Source organism: Cervus elaphus, chromosome 33 (genome assembly GCF_910594005.1).
Source record: "Cervus elaphus chromosome 33, mCerEla1.1, whole genome shotgun sequence".
NCBI classification, from domain to species: Eukaryota; Metazoa; Chordata; class Mammalia; order Artiodactyla; family Cervidae; genus Cervus; species Cervus elaphus.
In genome coordinates, this window is record NC_057847.1 from 30,353,556 (window position 1) to 30,366,359 (window position 12,804).

The window sequence follows — 12,804 nt, forward strand, 5'->3', positions numbered from 1 at the left end:
AACCTGAAATGGAGGCATTGACAGATCCATCACCAAGCAAGCTCTCCCTCCATCCTATTTGGCTTGCAACTAGAATATGGACACCAGGCTTTTATTTCAATTGAATTGGTATTGAAATCTTTGACTTTGGAAGCAAAAGGATAGTATCTGAAGTTCCTTACTGTTGTCTGTTCCTGATGGTCAGCTCCTGAAGGGGCAAATAACTGTGTTAATGAAATAGAACACTAACAATTTTTTATTCAATTTGCTGTAGACATTTTTAGTATATTTTAATAGAAAAAGTAAAAAAAAATCAATACAGATCTATATAAGCCACCTAAAGTCTTTTCTCAAACAAAGTGGACAATAAATTTAGCAAATTATTGAAGAATGGGCCTAACGACCAAGCACTGAAGAATACCATTAGCAAGGAAAAATGATGGTAAAAATGATGAAGTTCTGAATATAATTTTTGCCTTCAAGAGGCTAAAAATTTGCTAGCTCTGACACTTTAATGGCAATTAAAGAAATTGGAATGGGGAAATTTTAAAATAATTTGTACTCCTTGTAAAGAACATGCAGAATTTAGAAATCCAAATTGATTACCATTTACTTCTGGGCACTAATTAAAGAAAACTTTCACAGAAATATGCAATTGATAACCATTGTCACCAGTTAATACATTTTAAAATTTATTTTGCGTTGTTTAGATCCACTGGCCTGCCTTAGGGCTTGAGGCAGTCACTAGACTTTGACATTTATGAAGGACATATCTTGAAAATTTCACAAATCCTCGAATATGTAAATACCACTCACCATAGCACAAAGGGTTGCAAAGAGTCGGACATGACTGAAGCAACATAGCACTCACGTACTCACTATAGCACAAACATGTTTTTAAACTGGGAGTTATTTTTCTTATAGATCCAACTTATTTACTACTCCCCAAGTGTTAATACCTATGCAATTGTGAAAAGAGAACTACCAGCTCACCTTCAGATGAGCAGACACTCTAAAATCAATCCCACCCAAGTCATAGCATGTTGTTTAGTCCCTAAATCATGTCTGACTCTTCTGTGACCCCATGGACTGTAACAGCCCACCAGGCTCCTCTGTCCCTGGGACTAGCGTAGCAAGAATACTGGAGTGGGTTGCCATTTCCTACTCCAGGGGTTCTTCTCGACCCAGGAGTTGAACCTGTGTCTCCTGGGTCTCCTGTACTGGCAGGCAGATTCTTTACCACTGAGCTACCAGGGACGCCCAAGTCATAGCATGGCAGCAAGCAGTTCAGAACCATCTCTCACAAAATATCGTATCACCCTGTTTTGTAGATCTTTGAGGTCATGTATAACCAATCAAACCATGACTCAAATCTGTGAATGCCAAAGGGTCAACTGTATAATAAAAGAGTATATGCAAACACTTAAATGACTAATGTAACCTCCTCTCCCCTCAAGGACAAGAACATTCCTGTGGAAGAAGAAATTGAACCAGCCCCAGTGAGGAGGATTCTGAAACTCAATGCTCGAGAATGGCCCTACATGCTGGTAGGGTCTGTGGGTGCGGCTGTCAACGGGACAGTCACACCGATGTATGCCTTTTTGTTCAGCCAGATTCTTGGGGTAAGCAAGCAGCTGGGCCAGCTTTATTCTCCTCCTACCTTTTGTTTGTCTATCAGTGGATATTGTCACTTTTGCTAGGTTGGTTCTTTGTTGTAATGTATTTAACTTTTTTTTAAAAGTTTTTTTTTTGTTGTTGTTCTTTTAGTTCTTTTCCCCCCTCTCATCTCTAAAGAATTAAAAATGTCTCAAGTCTCCATCAAACAGGAGGTGAGAAGACAAAGCTGAGACTCTCATTTGGGCTGGCAGCACACTCTGATAGTCATTGTGTCTGTTAAAAAAAAGAAAAAGACACTATGGCTGCAAACTTAGTGTCAAAAGAGGGCAGTTTACCCATATGCAAACCAAGTAAGAATGCAAAGCAAGTTCATTGAATGATATAAAAGGATTTGGGGGCCATTTCGGTCTTGCTGATCAGCTGAGGTACAAAGTTTGATTTGTAATAGCAAGTGTTCATGCATGTTGTATAATACTCTGCGCTTCTGCTCATTGCACCATTGAAATGGGCAGTTGGGGAAGAAAACAGGAAAAGGAAGAGAGAAGTAAAATAAGGCATGTATAAAGAATAAACTTATTTCAGTTTTTCATCTCCTAGGAGTTTTAATATTCTCCATCTGATATTATTGCTATAAAATAATAATAATAATATTGATGATAATAATAAGTACAAACATTAATTAGGCCCTAAGAACTTTATATATAATAGTTCACTAAACTTTCCTAATAACCAGCTGTGGTAGGTATTCTTATTGTCCCTATTTGACAAAGGAGCAAACTAAAGAGCTTAGAGGAGTAAGTGGTGGATCTGGGATTCAAATCCAGGCAATGTGACTGCAGAGCTGAGTTCCAATAAAATCTTATCATTGCGAAGTCAGTTCTCAACATGTTGTCATATTTTCTTAGTTGAAATTCACACACACACGATTCCTATGAGATCAACAAGGAGGAAAACCTAGAATCTTGGAGAGCTTATGAACTTGTTCAAGGCAACACAGGGTCACAGAAGGTGGTGGGACCAGCCCTAGAACCAGCTTTTCTGAAGCCTAGCCTAAAGGATGTGTAAGAGTCCCAAGTTTCAGTTTCCCCCTCTACTTTTCTTTCACTTTTATGGTCTGTCTGGCTGAGATCCTGACCAGAAAATTGTCCCAGCAGGCACGAGTTATATAGAAAGACAAGTAGAGTTCACAAACCAAATCAAATCAATCCTATAGGGAGCGCCCCGGCCCTTGCTTCAGTTTTCACACTGCCCCCTTGTGGTAAGTGAGGAAATTATCATAAAGCCAGGAAATAGGAAACACAGAGACCAACTCTGGTAAATGAAATTTCTGCTTATGCTGAAAACATCTTGATAATTAATTTATATTCCTTAATATCTAGGAAGTACAGTATCCTAAATATAATAGCAATGTCCTTTTATTCACTTAACAGATACTTGTTGATTATCTCCCCTGGACTAGGGACTGGCATGTTAGTGGGTGCCTTCCCTAATGGAGTTTCCAGTCTATGAGGAAGACAGATGTAAAATTGAAAAATCCACTCACATTCACAAAATAGTTATTGATCACTTACTGTTTCCCAGGCATTGTTGCTGGTATTAAGAGTACAGTGAGGAATACGAAAACCAGAGCCTTCCCTGCTCTCAGAAAGCTAACATTCTACTAGGGAGAGGCTCTGGAAATGCATTCACTAAGCAGTGATGTAGATGCAGAGGGTGTAGGGGATGGCGTTGAATCTGTTAAGACCCAAGGCCCTAGGTGTTTGCTTTTAAATTAAAGCCAGGATTCAGCTCCTTTGCTGATCATCTCTTTTTCTCATGAATGCAGAGTAAGGAATGTGTTCACTCAGCTTCAAACCCTGTATATGAACTGCTTTGGGAAGAGTCCTGGATTACCCTCCAGGAGACTTCTTTACTGCCCTGGAGTCACACCATGCTACTTCTTTCGTGATGTCTCAGTTTCCTTAACTATAAAAGGAAGGATTGACAAAGAGGCTCTGTAAGATACCTTCCAGCTCCTGTGGGCTATCGAGTGGCCAAGTCAGAAAAAATTTGATGATTCAAATTATAACACCTGCCCTCCAACAGCACCCACTTGTTTACTGATGGTGAGAATATTCTCTGTGGCTCTTTTGGTCACAACCAGAAAATCCTAGCCTAAGCAATTTAAGTTTTAACCTAAGGACCAAAGGATCAGAGTAGCAGGATGAAATCCAAAATCTGTTCATCACTGATGTTCTTACAGGGTTAAGTTTGCTAAGAGAATAAAGCTTTATTATTTTTCTTCTTTGATAAAGAAGGTTGTTTTTGTCTCTTAGCATAATTATCACAGATTCATCAGTGGGTTCATGATGCTTTCATCTCATAGGGTATAATCATGAGTCAGATAATAGTCTGGTTTTAATTGTGCTATTGTCATTCTGACATATCTAAAGGGCATGATATTCACATTTGGTATTGAGACCATAGTTTGGAACAAGGACACAGCAAAAAATTGGGCATTAGGAGCCTGGTTGCTAATCTAGTGAAGCCTCAATGTACACGTAAGGCTTACTTTCTCTTGTTCACTTTCACTGGGTCTGCTTGACTTGGAACAGTAGTTTGGATGTAGCATGCTGGGGAAAGGGATTCCCAGATAGCGCTGATGTTAAAGAATCCCCCTACCAATGTAGGAGATGTAAGAGATGTGGGTTTGATCCCTGGGTTGGGAAGATCCCCTGGAGGAGGGCATGGCAACCCACTCCAGTATTCTTGCCTGGAGAATCCCATGGACAGAGGAGCCTGGCAGGCTCCATAAGGTCACAAAGGGTCAGACCCGACTGAAGCGACTTAGCAGGCAGCACACACCCATGCTGGGGAAAAGCATGAATGTTGGAATCAGCCAGCCTTGGATCTGCTGCATTCTCTGCTCCGTACTGTTTGTGTGTGTTTAGGCAAGTGGCTTCTTCTTGATGAGCCTTAGTTTCTTTATCTGTATTATGGGACAAGAAAATCTACCTCACCGGGCTGTTTTAAGAATCCCAATTTTAAGGAAATCCTCATTTAAATTAAAGTAGATTAAGTAACTCATTTGTATCTAGTAAATAGCAAGAATCTAATGAAATTTCATTTTCTCCCTAAACTCACCTTTACAAGATGGTGTAGATGTGTGCGCAAACTATAGCTGGTCTAAAAACAGAGAAACCTATGGATGGGCAGCCCTTTGGGGTGCATTTCAGTAAGAATGTACAAAGGACTCATGCAGTAGAGTTTAGGGGTAAAGATTACAGATAGATGATGCCCAATCTTGAATTTAATATTAGCCAAACATTCTTCTTTTTAATACTGAGAAGATGGGTATTAACCCAGAACCAACAGAGTTGTGCCCAGAAAAAAAACCATTGCACTGGAATCTGGAAAATAGGCATTTCCTTCAGAGCATCTTGAAGAATTATGGATGGAGGTTCGTGACATTGTACAGGAGGTGGTGATCAAGACTATCCCCAAGATAAAGAAATGCAAAAAGACAAAATTGTTATCTGAGGAGACCTTACAAATAGCTGAGAAAAGAAGTGAAAGGCAAAGGAGAAAAGGAAATATATATCCATCTGAATGCAGAGTTCCAAAGAATAGCAAGGAGAGATAAGAAAGTCTTCCTCAGTGATCAATGAAAAGAAATAGAGGAAAACAACAGAATGGGAAAGACTAGAGATCTCTTCAAGAAAATTAGAGATACCGAGGGAACATTTCATGTAAAGATGGGCACAATAAAGGACAGAAATGGTATGGACCTAACAGAAGCAGAAGAAATTAAGAAGAGGTGGCAGGAATACACAGAAGAGCTATACAAAAAAGATCTTCATGACCCAGATAACCACGATGATTACTCACCAAGAGTCAGACATCCTAGAATGTGAAGTCAAGTGGGTCTTAGGAATCATCACTACAAACAAAGCTAGTGGAGGTGATGAAATTCCAGTTGAGCTATTTCAAATCTTAAAAGATAATGCTATAAAAGTGCTGCACTCAATATGCTAGCAAATTTGGAAAACTCAGCAGTGGCCACAGGACTGAAAAAGGTCAGTTTTCAGTCCAATTCCAAAGAAAGGCAATGCCAAAGAGTGTTCAAACTACCACATAATGGCACTCATCTCACATGCTAGCAAAGTTATGCTCAAAATTCTCCAAGCCAGGCTACAACAGAACCGTGAACTTCCAGATGTTCAAGGTGGATTTAGAAAAGGCAGAGAAACCAGAAATCAAATTGCCAACATCCGTTGTATCATCAGAAAAGCAAGAGAGTTCCAGAAAAACATCTATTTCTGCTTTGTTAACTATGCCAAAGCCTTTGACTGTGTGGACCACAACAAACTGTGGAAAATTCTTACAGAGATGGGAATACCAGACCACCTGACCTGCCTCCTGAGAAATCTGTATGCAGGTCAAGAAGGAACAGTTAGAAATGGATATGGAACAATGGACTGGTTCCAAATTAGTAAAGGAGTATGTCAAGACTGTATGTTGTCACCCTGCTTATTTAACTTAATATGCAAAGTACATCATGTGAAATGTTGGACTGGATGAAGCACAAGCTAGAATCCAGATTGCCAGGAGAAGTATCAATAACCTCAGATATGCAGATCACACCACCCTTATGGCAGAAAGCAAAGAGGAACTAAAGAGCCTCTTGATGAAAGTGAAAGAGGAGAGTGAAAAGCTGGCTTAAAACTCAACATTCAAAAATCTAAAATCATGGCATCTGGTCCCATCACTTCGTGGCAAATAGATGGGGAAACAATGGAAAAAGTGAGAGACTTTATTTTTGGGGGCTCCAAAATTACTGCAGATGGTGACTACAGCCATGAAATTAAAAGACACTTGCTCCTTGGAAGTAAAGTTATGACCAACCTATATAGCATATTAAAAAGCAGAGATATTACTTTGCCAACAAAGGTCCATCTAGTCAAAGCTATGGTTTTTCCAGTGGTCATGTGTGGATGTGAGAGCTGGACTATAAAGAAAGCTGAGTGCTGAAGAGTTGATGCTTTTGAACTGTGGTGCTGGAGAAGACTCTTGAGAGTCTCTTGGACAGCAAGGAGATCCAACCAGTCCACCCTAAAGGAGATCAGTCCTAAACATTCTTTGGAAGGACTGATGCTGAAGCTGAAACTCCAATACTTTGGCCACCTGATGCAAATGGCTGACTCATTTGAAAAGACCCTGATGCTGGGAAAGATTGAAGGTGGGAGGAGATGGGGACGACAGAGGATGAGATGGTTGGATGTCATCACTGACTCGATGGACATGAGTTTGAGCAAGCTCCAGGAGCTGGTGATGGTCAGGGAAGCATGGCGTGCTGCAGTCCATGTGGCTGTAAAGAGTGGAACACGACTGAGCTACTGAACAGAACAGAACAGAGCAATGACCACCAGCTAAACGAGCCTGGACAGAGGACTTGAGCTTGTGGGCTTTAGTTTGCCATGTGTAAAATAAAAGTTAAACTGGTTAATCTGTAGTGCTATAGTCCATGATTACAATAGAGAACCATGTGGAGGAATGAGAATTATGGCATCACAATTTGGGGTTTGGGGGGATTTGTATAATGTTTTTTTAAAACCAAACTGAAATATAAGTCCTTTTATTTATAAACTGTAAAATAAACTTACATGAGTTATTCCATACTGGGATGAATGACTGTGGCATCTTCTGAACCCACTTCATTCATTAGGAATGAATATATCTTTTATTACTAAGAGCTATAAAGGCCCCAGAAACTCTGTCCTGAAAACAATACACCTCATTAATTTAGAACACCTCCTCCCACTTCGAAATTTGTGATGATTTCAATGGGTTACTTCTGCTTTACAAAAAAGGGCTTGTTAATAGAGAAGTAAACATTGCTTTCAGGAGATTTATTTGGCATATGGCAGGCATTCGAATATTTATTGAATAAATGGTTTCCTTTGAGCAACTGCTTGCTGACATTGTTCTAGTTATTCAAATTAATGCAGAGCAATCAATAAAGATTTATTGTGCAGTTCTCTAATGAATAGTCTTTCTGAACTCTCACAGCTCCCTCACATAGTCTGAATTAAGAAGGTTTTGTTGTACCTAAAATCTACTGTAAGGTGATGTTATTGAGAGTATGCAGCTGTTCTTTACATTTTCTTGTTGCAAGAGCTTGGGCTGTTGTCAGTTACTTGAACATGTGCCTCTAAGTTCAGAATATACTTATGAGTATAGTTTGCCACTTGTTATAGCCTGAAAAAAAAACCCACTCATAATTTCCATAGTTTTATTTGAGGGGAATGTTTTCAACTTCTGATGATTTAGAAGCAGCAACTTCAGCCTCTGATGGATGAAGGCTTTTCTGTCCTAAGCCAATCCCAGTCAATGCCTTGATAGCTAGTTGCTTTTGTGTGTGTGTATGCCAGCTGTTTTTTTAATGATGCTATTATTTGTGTGTGTGTATATATATATATATATATATATATAAATACTATAAAACTAATACTAGGAGAGAATAATATTCTTAGATTCTCAAGTAACTTCCCCACTTCTTTCCTTTTCCCCTTACCTTATTATGTAAAGAATTTGAAGCATCTCATCATATTTTTCATCTGTATCAAAGAAAAGTCAATAAAATTGCCTACAGCAGGCAAAGAAGCAAGGTAAAAATTCTTTAACTCATAACTACTGGTTTCCATTCACCAGCCTTCCTTCTTCACAGATAAAGTACACATATTCATAGTTAACTTTGGTTTAATACTAGTATGTTTATAGTGAACTTGTTTTTAACCCAATGCCTAAGAGAAATTCCTTTTAAATTTGAATTTATTTCTTTTACTGTTGTTTATAATGAGTGACCTCCTTGCTTACTGTCTTGCAAAGACTTTTTCAATTCCTGATAAAGAAGAACAAAGATCACAGATCCATGGTGTGTGCCTGCTCTTTGTAGCAATAGGCTGTCTCTCTCTTTGCACTCAGTTTCTGCAGGTAAGGAATTTTATTTTTCAGTAAGCAATTTAGCTATTTTCTGCCATTTCAAGTTAAAATATCACTAAAAATTCCTTTATGTTTTAGGGATATGCTTTTGCCAAATCCGGGGAACTTCTGACAAAAAGGCTACGTAAATTGGGTTTCAGAGCAATGTTAGGGCAAGACATTGGCTGGTTCGATGACCTCAGAAATAGCCCCGGAGCCCTGACAACACGGCTTGCTACAGATGCTTCCCAAGTTCAAGGGGTAAGCCATGGGGGAAACCAGGGATGTAGCAACTGGAGTAGACTTTCTTTCCTTTGCATATTCTGATAATTACATACGTTGTTGTTCAGTCACTCAATCATGTCTGAACTCGTTGCGACCCCATGGGCAGCAGCACACCAGGCTTCCCTGTCCTTCACCATCTCCCAGAGCTTGCTCAAACTCATGTCCATTGAGTTGGTAATTCCATTCAACCATCTCGTCCTCTGTGGTCCCCTTCTCCTCCCACCTTCAATCTTTCCCAGCATCAGGGTCTTTTCTAATGAGTCAGCTGTTTGGATCAGATGGCCGAAGTATTGGAGTTTCAGCTTCAGCATCAGTCCTTCCAATGAATATTCAGGATTGATTTCCCTTAGGATTGACTGGTTTGATCTTCTTGCAGTCCAAGGGACTCTCAAGAGTATTCTTTAACACCAGAGTTCAAAAGCATCAGTTCTTTGGTGCTCAGCCTTCTAAATAGTCCAACTCTCACATCCATATATGACTACTGGAAAAACCATAGCTTTGACTATACGAACCTTTGCTGGCAAAGTAATGTCTCTGTTTTTTTAATACACTGTCAAGATTTGTCATAGCTTTTCTTCCAAGGAGCAAGCGTCTTTTAATTTCATGACTGTAGTCACCATCTGCAGTGATTTTGGAGCACAAGAAAATAAAGTCTGTCACTGTTTCCATCATTTCCCCATCTATTTGCCATGAAGTGATGGGACTGGAAGCCATGATTTTAGTTTTTTAAATGTTGAGTTTTAAGACAGCTTTTTCGCTCTCCTCTTTCACTTTCATCAAGAGGTCCTTTTAGAATTACGTAGGTATTTCCTATGAAATGGGAACTCGTGGGACTAGGGTATCCCAGAGCCACATTTTCTCTCATTTCCAAAGCTGACAAACAGGAGTGAAAGCAAACTGTCTCCTCTGCAGTGCCGAGAATCAGTGTTACAGCATGAATCAAAATCTGTCAGGGTTTCGGATTTCCTGCAAGTTTAGTAATTGAGAACTTTTCCAAGTCTCCTTTCTCAGATTATTTTTAGGCCCAGAGGCTCCGATTCCATGGGACTTAATAGCGTCCCCCAGGGGGGTGTGGATAAAAGCCTTCTTCCACAGGTGTCGGGGTTATAAATTAGTCTTAGGAAAAGAGAAGTTGTTCTGAGCAGCCCAGGAAACCAAGGGAAAGATGGAAATGATTGCTATCTAGAATCTTGACACATTCCAAAGTCTGTGTATCTGAATAATGGAGACTAAGCTGTGGTTTCTAAACCCCAGAACCTGTTGCCTTGTTCAGGAGACTTACCCAAGGTACAAGATGTACCTTGTAAAGGTGAGGCTACACCTTTATAAAATCAAGCATTTGGATTAAAGCGATGAGAGCTCAGCTTGCCTCCCAACACCTCTATTCACTTTCCATGATAAAAAGGCAAAGAGGAAAAAAAGTCATGGTTTGTCTGTGAGGCTCTTCCTGGAAGAAAAAACTTGCTGGATTGTTGGTGCCTTACTGTATGTATATCTCAACTCCTACCAATTCAACCAACAATATGGACAATGACATGGAGAATTTCAAAGGAATACAGAATCCTTTTACTGCGAGGAAAGTCCCTGTAAATTCTTCACATTGATCATTCTAGGCTTTTTCTCTGGGGCTTCCCTGGTGGCTCAGACAATAAAGAATCTGCCTGAAAGGGGAGACCCAGGTTTGATCCCTGGGTCAGGAAGATTCCCTGGAGAAGGGAATGGTTACCCACTGTAGCATTCTTGCTTGGAAATTTCCATGGACAGAGGAGACTGGCAGGCTACAGTCCATGGGATTGCAAAGAGTTGGACATGACTGAGCAACTAACTCATGTTTACATAGATTTTTTTTCTGTGGAAATGTGTTTCTCACAGTCTTTGGGTTATACTCTACATATTATTTTGTAATCTTTCTTTTTTTCTGTCAAGTAACTTGATGTGAGCATATTTTTGCCCTTATATATTCTTCTGTGATGTATTTTTGATGACTATATAGTTCATTATTTTTATATATCACAATTTCTTTAAGAATTTCCCATTTAGGTCTCCTCCTTGTAAGTAATTTATATAATTTTACATCAGGCTTGGCATATTCTTGATTATTTTTTTGGTTTTTAAAATATAATCATTGGATCAAAATGTATAATCATTTTGAAAGATTTTAATATGCATTATCTTGCTGCTTAAAGAGTTTATACCAATTTTACTCTTATCATCTGAGTTTTCTAGTGTCTAGTTCACCTTATTCTTGACGTTAGACTAAATAAATAAGCCATAAGCTCATTTTTACTGTTTTCGCAACCTTCAATCTTCAAGGAGTTTTATAGGTTATTCATTATCACTAGAATTAATCTCTCACTGACTGCTCTAGCTCTGAAACCCATGAAATGAGATTAGTCAATAGATGAGCTCCCAAGAAGCTGTGAATAAGATGTAATACTTTTATTAATCCAGTGTTCAAATGCTCTATGGGGGTCTCATTATGTAGAAGAATCTCCCTTTTTTAAACACAGAACTACTATATGATCAGTGATTTCAATCCTAGGTATACAAACCCTAAAGAATTGAAAGCAGGGACACAAACAAATACTTATACACCCATGTTCATGTCACCATTATTCATTATGGCCAAAAGCTGAAAGCAACTCAAGTGTTTATCAACAGCAATGAATAAACAAAATATGGTATATACTCACTATGGAATATTGTTCAGCTTTAAAATAAATAAAATTCTGATACCTGCTCTAACATGGATGAACTTTGAAAACATTATGCTTAGTAAAATCAGCTAGACATAGAGGGATAAATGTTATATGGTTTCACTTGTATGTGGTACCTTGAACTGACAAAGTCACAGAGACAGAAAATAGAATAGAAGTTAGCAGGAGCTGGGGAGAGGGAAGAAGGGGTATTAATATTGGTTGGGTATAGAGTTTTTGTTAGGGATGATGAAAAAGCTTTGGGAATAAATATGGTGATGGTTGAATGGCATTGTGAAGGTATTTAATACCACTGGCTTATACTTTTAGAAATGGCTAACATGATAAACATTATGTTATATATATATATTGTATATTACGATTTTATCATAATAATTTAAACAATCTATCTTTTTGCTATAAAACAACCTTCTCATGATGTTTAGTCAGAGACTGCATATCTGAGATTGATTGCATTTGGCTTGCAGGCTACCGGCTCTCAGATCGGGATGATGGTAAACGCCTTCACTAACATCGCTGTGGCCATGATCATTGCCTTCCTCTTTAGCTGGAAGCTAAGCCTGGTCATCGTGTGCTTCTTCCCTTTCTTGGCTTTATCGGGAGCCATACAGACCAGAATGTTGATGGGATTTGCCACTCATGACAAGGAGTCTCTGGAGACTGCGGGACAGGTAATCTCCCACACCCACTTTTCAGGCTGCTTATGGCTGAGTGGCTATCAAACTGCTAAGAAGGAGTAGTGCAAACAGGCCTAAGAAAGCTGTCAGCCTGCAATCATTCATGGTTACAAACTTCCCATTAGCCTTTTTCATATATGCCTCTGATGCTGAGGTTGAGCAGATGTGGAGAAATAGTGGGGCAAACACAGAGGTCACATGTTCAGTTTACTCCTAGACAGTTATCTTTTTCACATCCCAATTTGGCATAGTATCCTCCTTTGCAGGAGTGGATAGCTACCTTTATTGTCTGTTCTTTTTTTTTTTTTTTTTAGCTTAATGATTTCTCCAGGTCATACTACCGACATAGAAAGGAATTACCATCTTTTTGGCACACACTTTTAACTTTCACACTTCAGTGTCTGCTAGACTTGTGGAAAATATCTTTCCCAAAGAGAACCATGAGATACATACAGTTTAGATCTTGAATACATTTAGGCTGCAGCTATGCACTTTTAAGACTGTTCTAATTAAATCTGGTTACCAGAGATAAGTGAAGAGATGATGGCATAGACATTTATCAGGGACAA

General features: G+C 39.0%; 1 protein-coding gene across 3 annotated transcripts in view; it reads left to right on the forward strand.

Annotated features, from left to right (window-relative positions):
- Positions 1-12,804, forward strand: part of ABCB11 (ATP binding cassette subfamily B member 11) — a 102,574-nt gene that overhangs the window by 74,248 nt on the left and 15,522 nt on the right. For all 3 annotated transcript variants that reach the window (XM_043894851.1, XM_043894849.1, XM_043894852.1), the window contains 4 exons: positions 1,437-1,601; positions 8,464-8,568; positions 8,656-8,817; positions 12,026-12,229. In XM_043894851.1, coding sequence (XP_043750786.1) covers positions 1,437-1,601; positions 8,464-8,568; positions 8,656-8,817; positions 12,026-12,229 — 636 coding nt within the window. The remainder of the gene's footprint in view (positions 1-1,436; positions 1,602-8,463; positions 8,569-8,655; positions 8,818-12,025; positions 12,230-12,804) is intronic.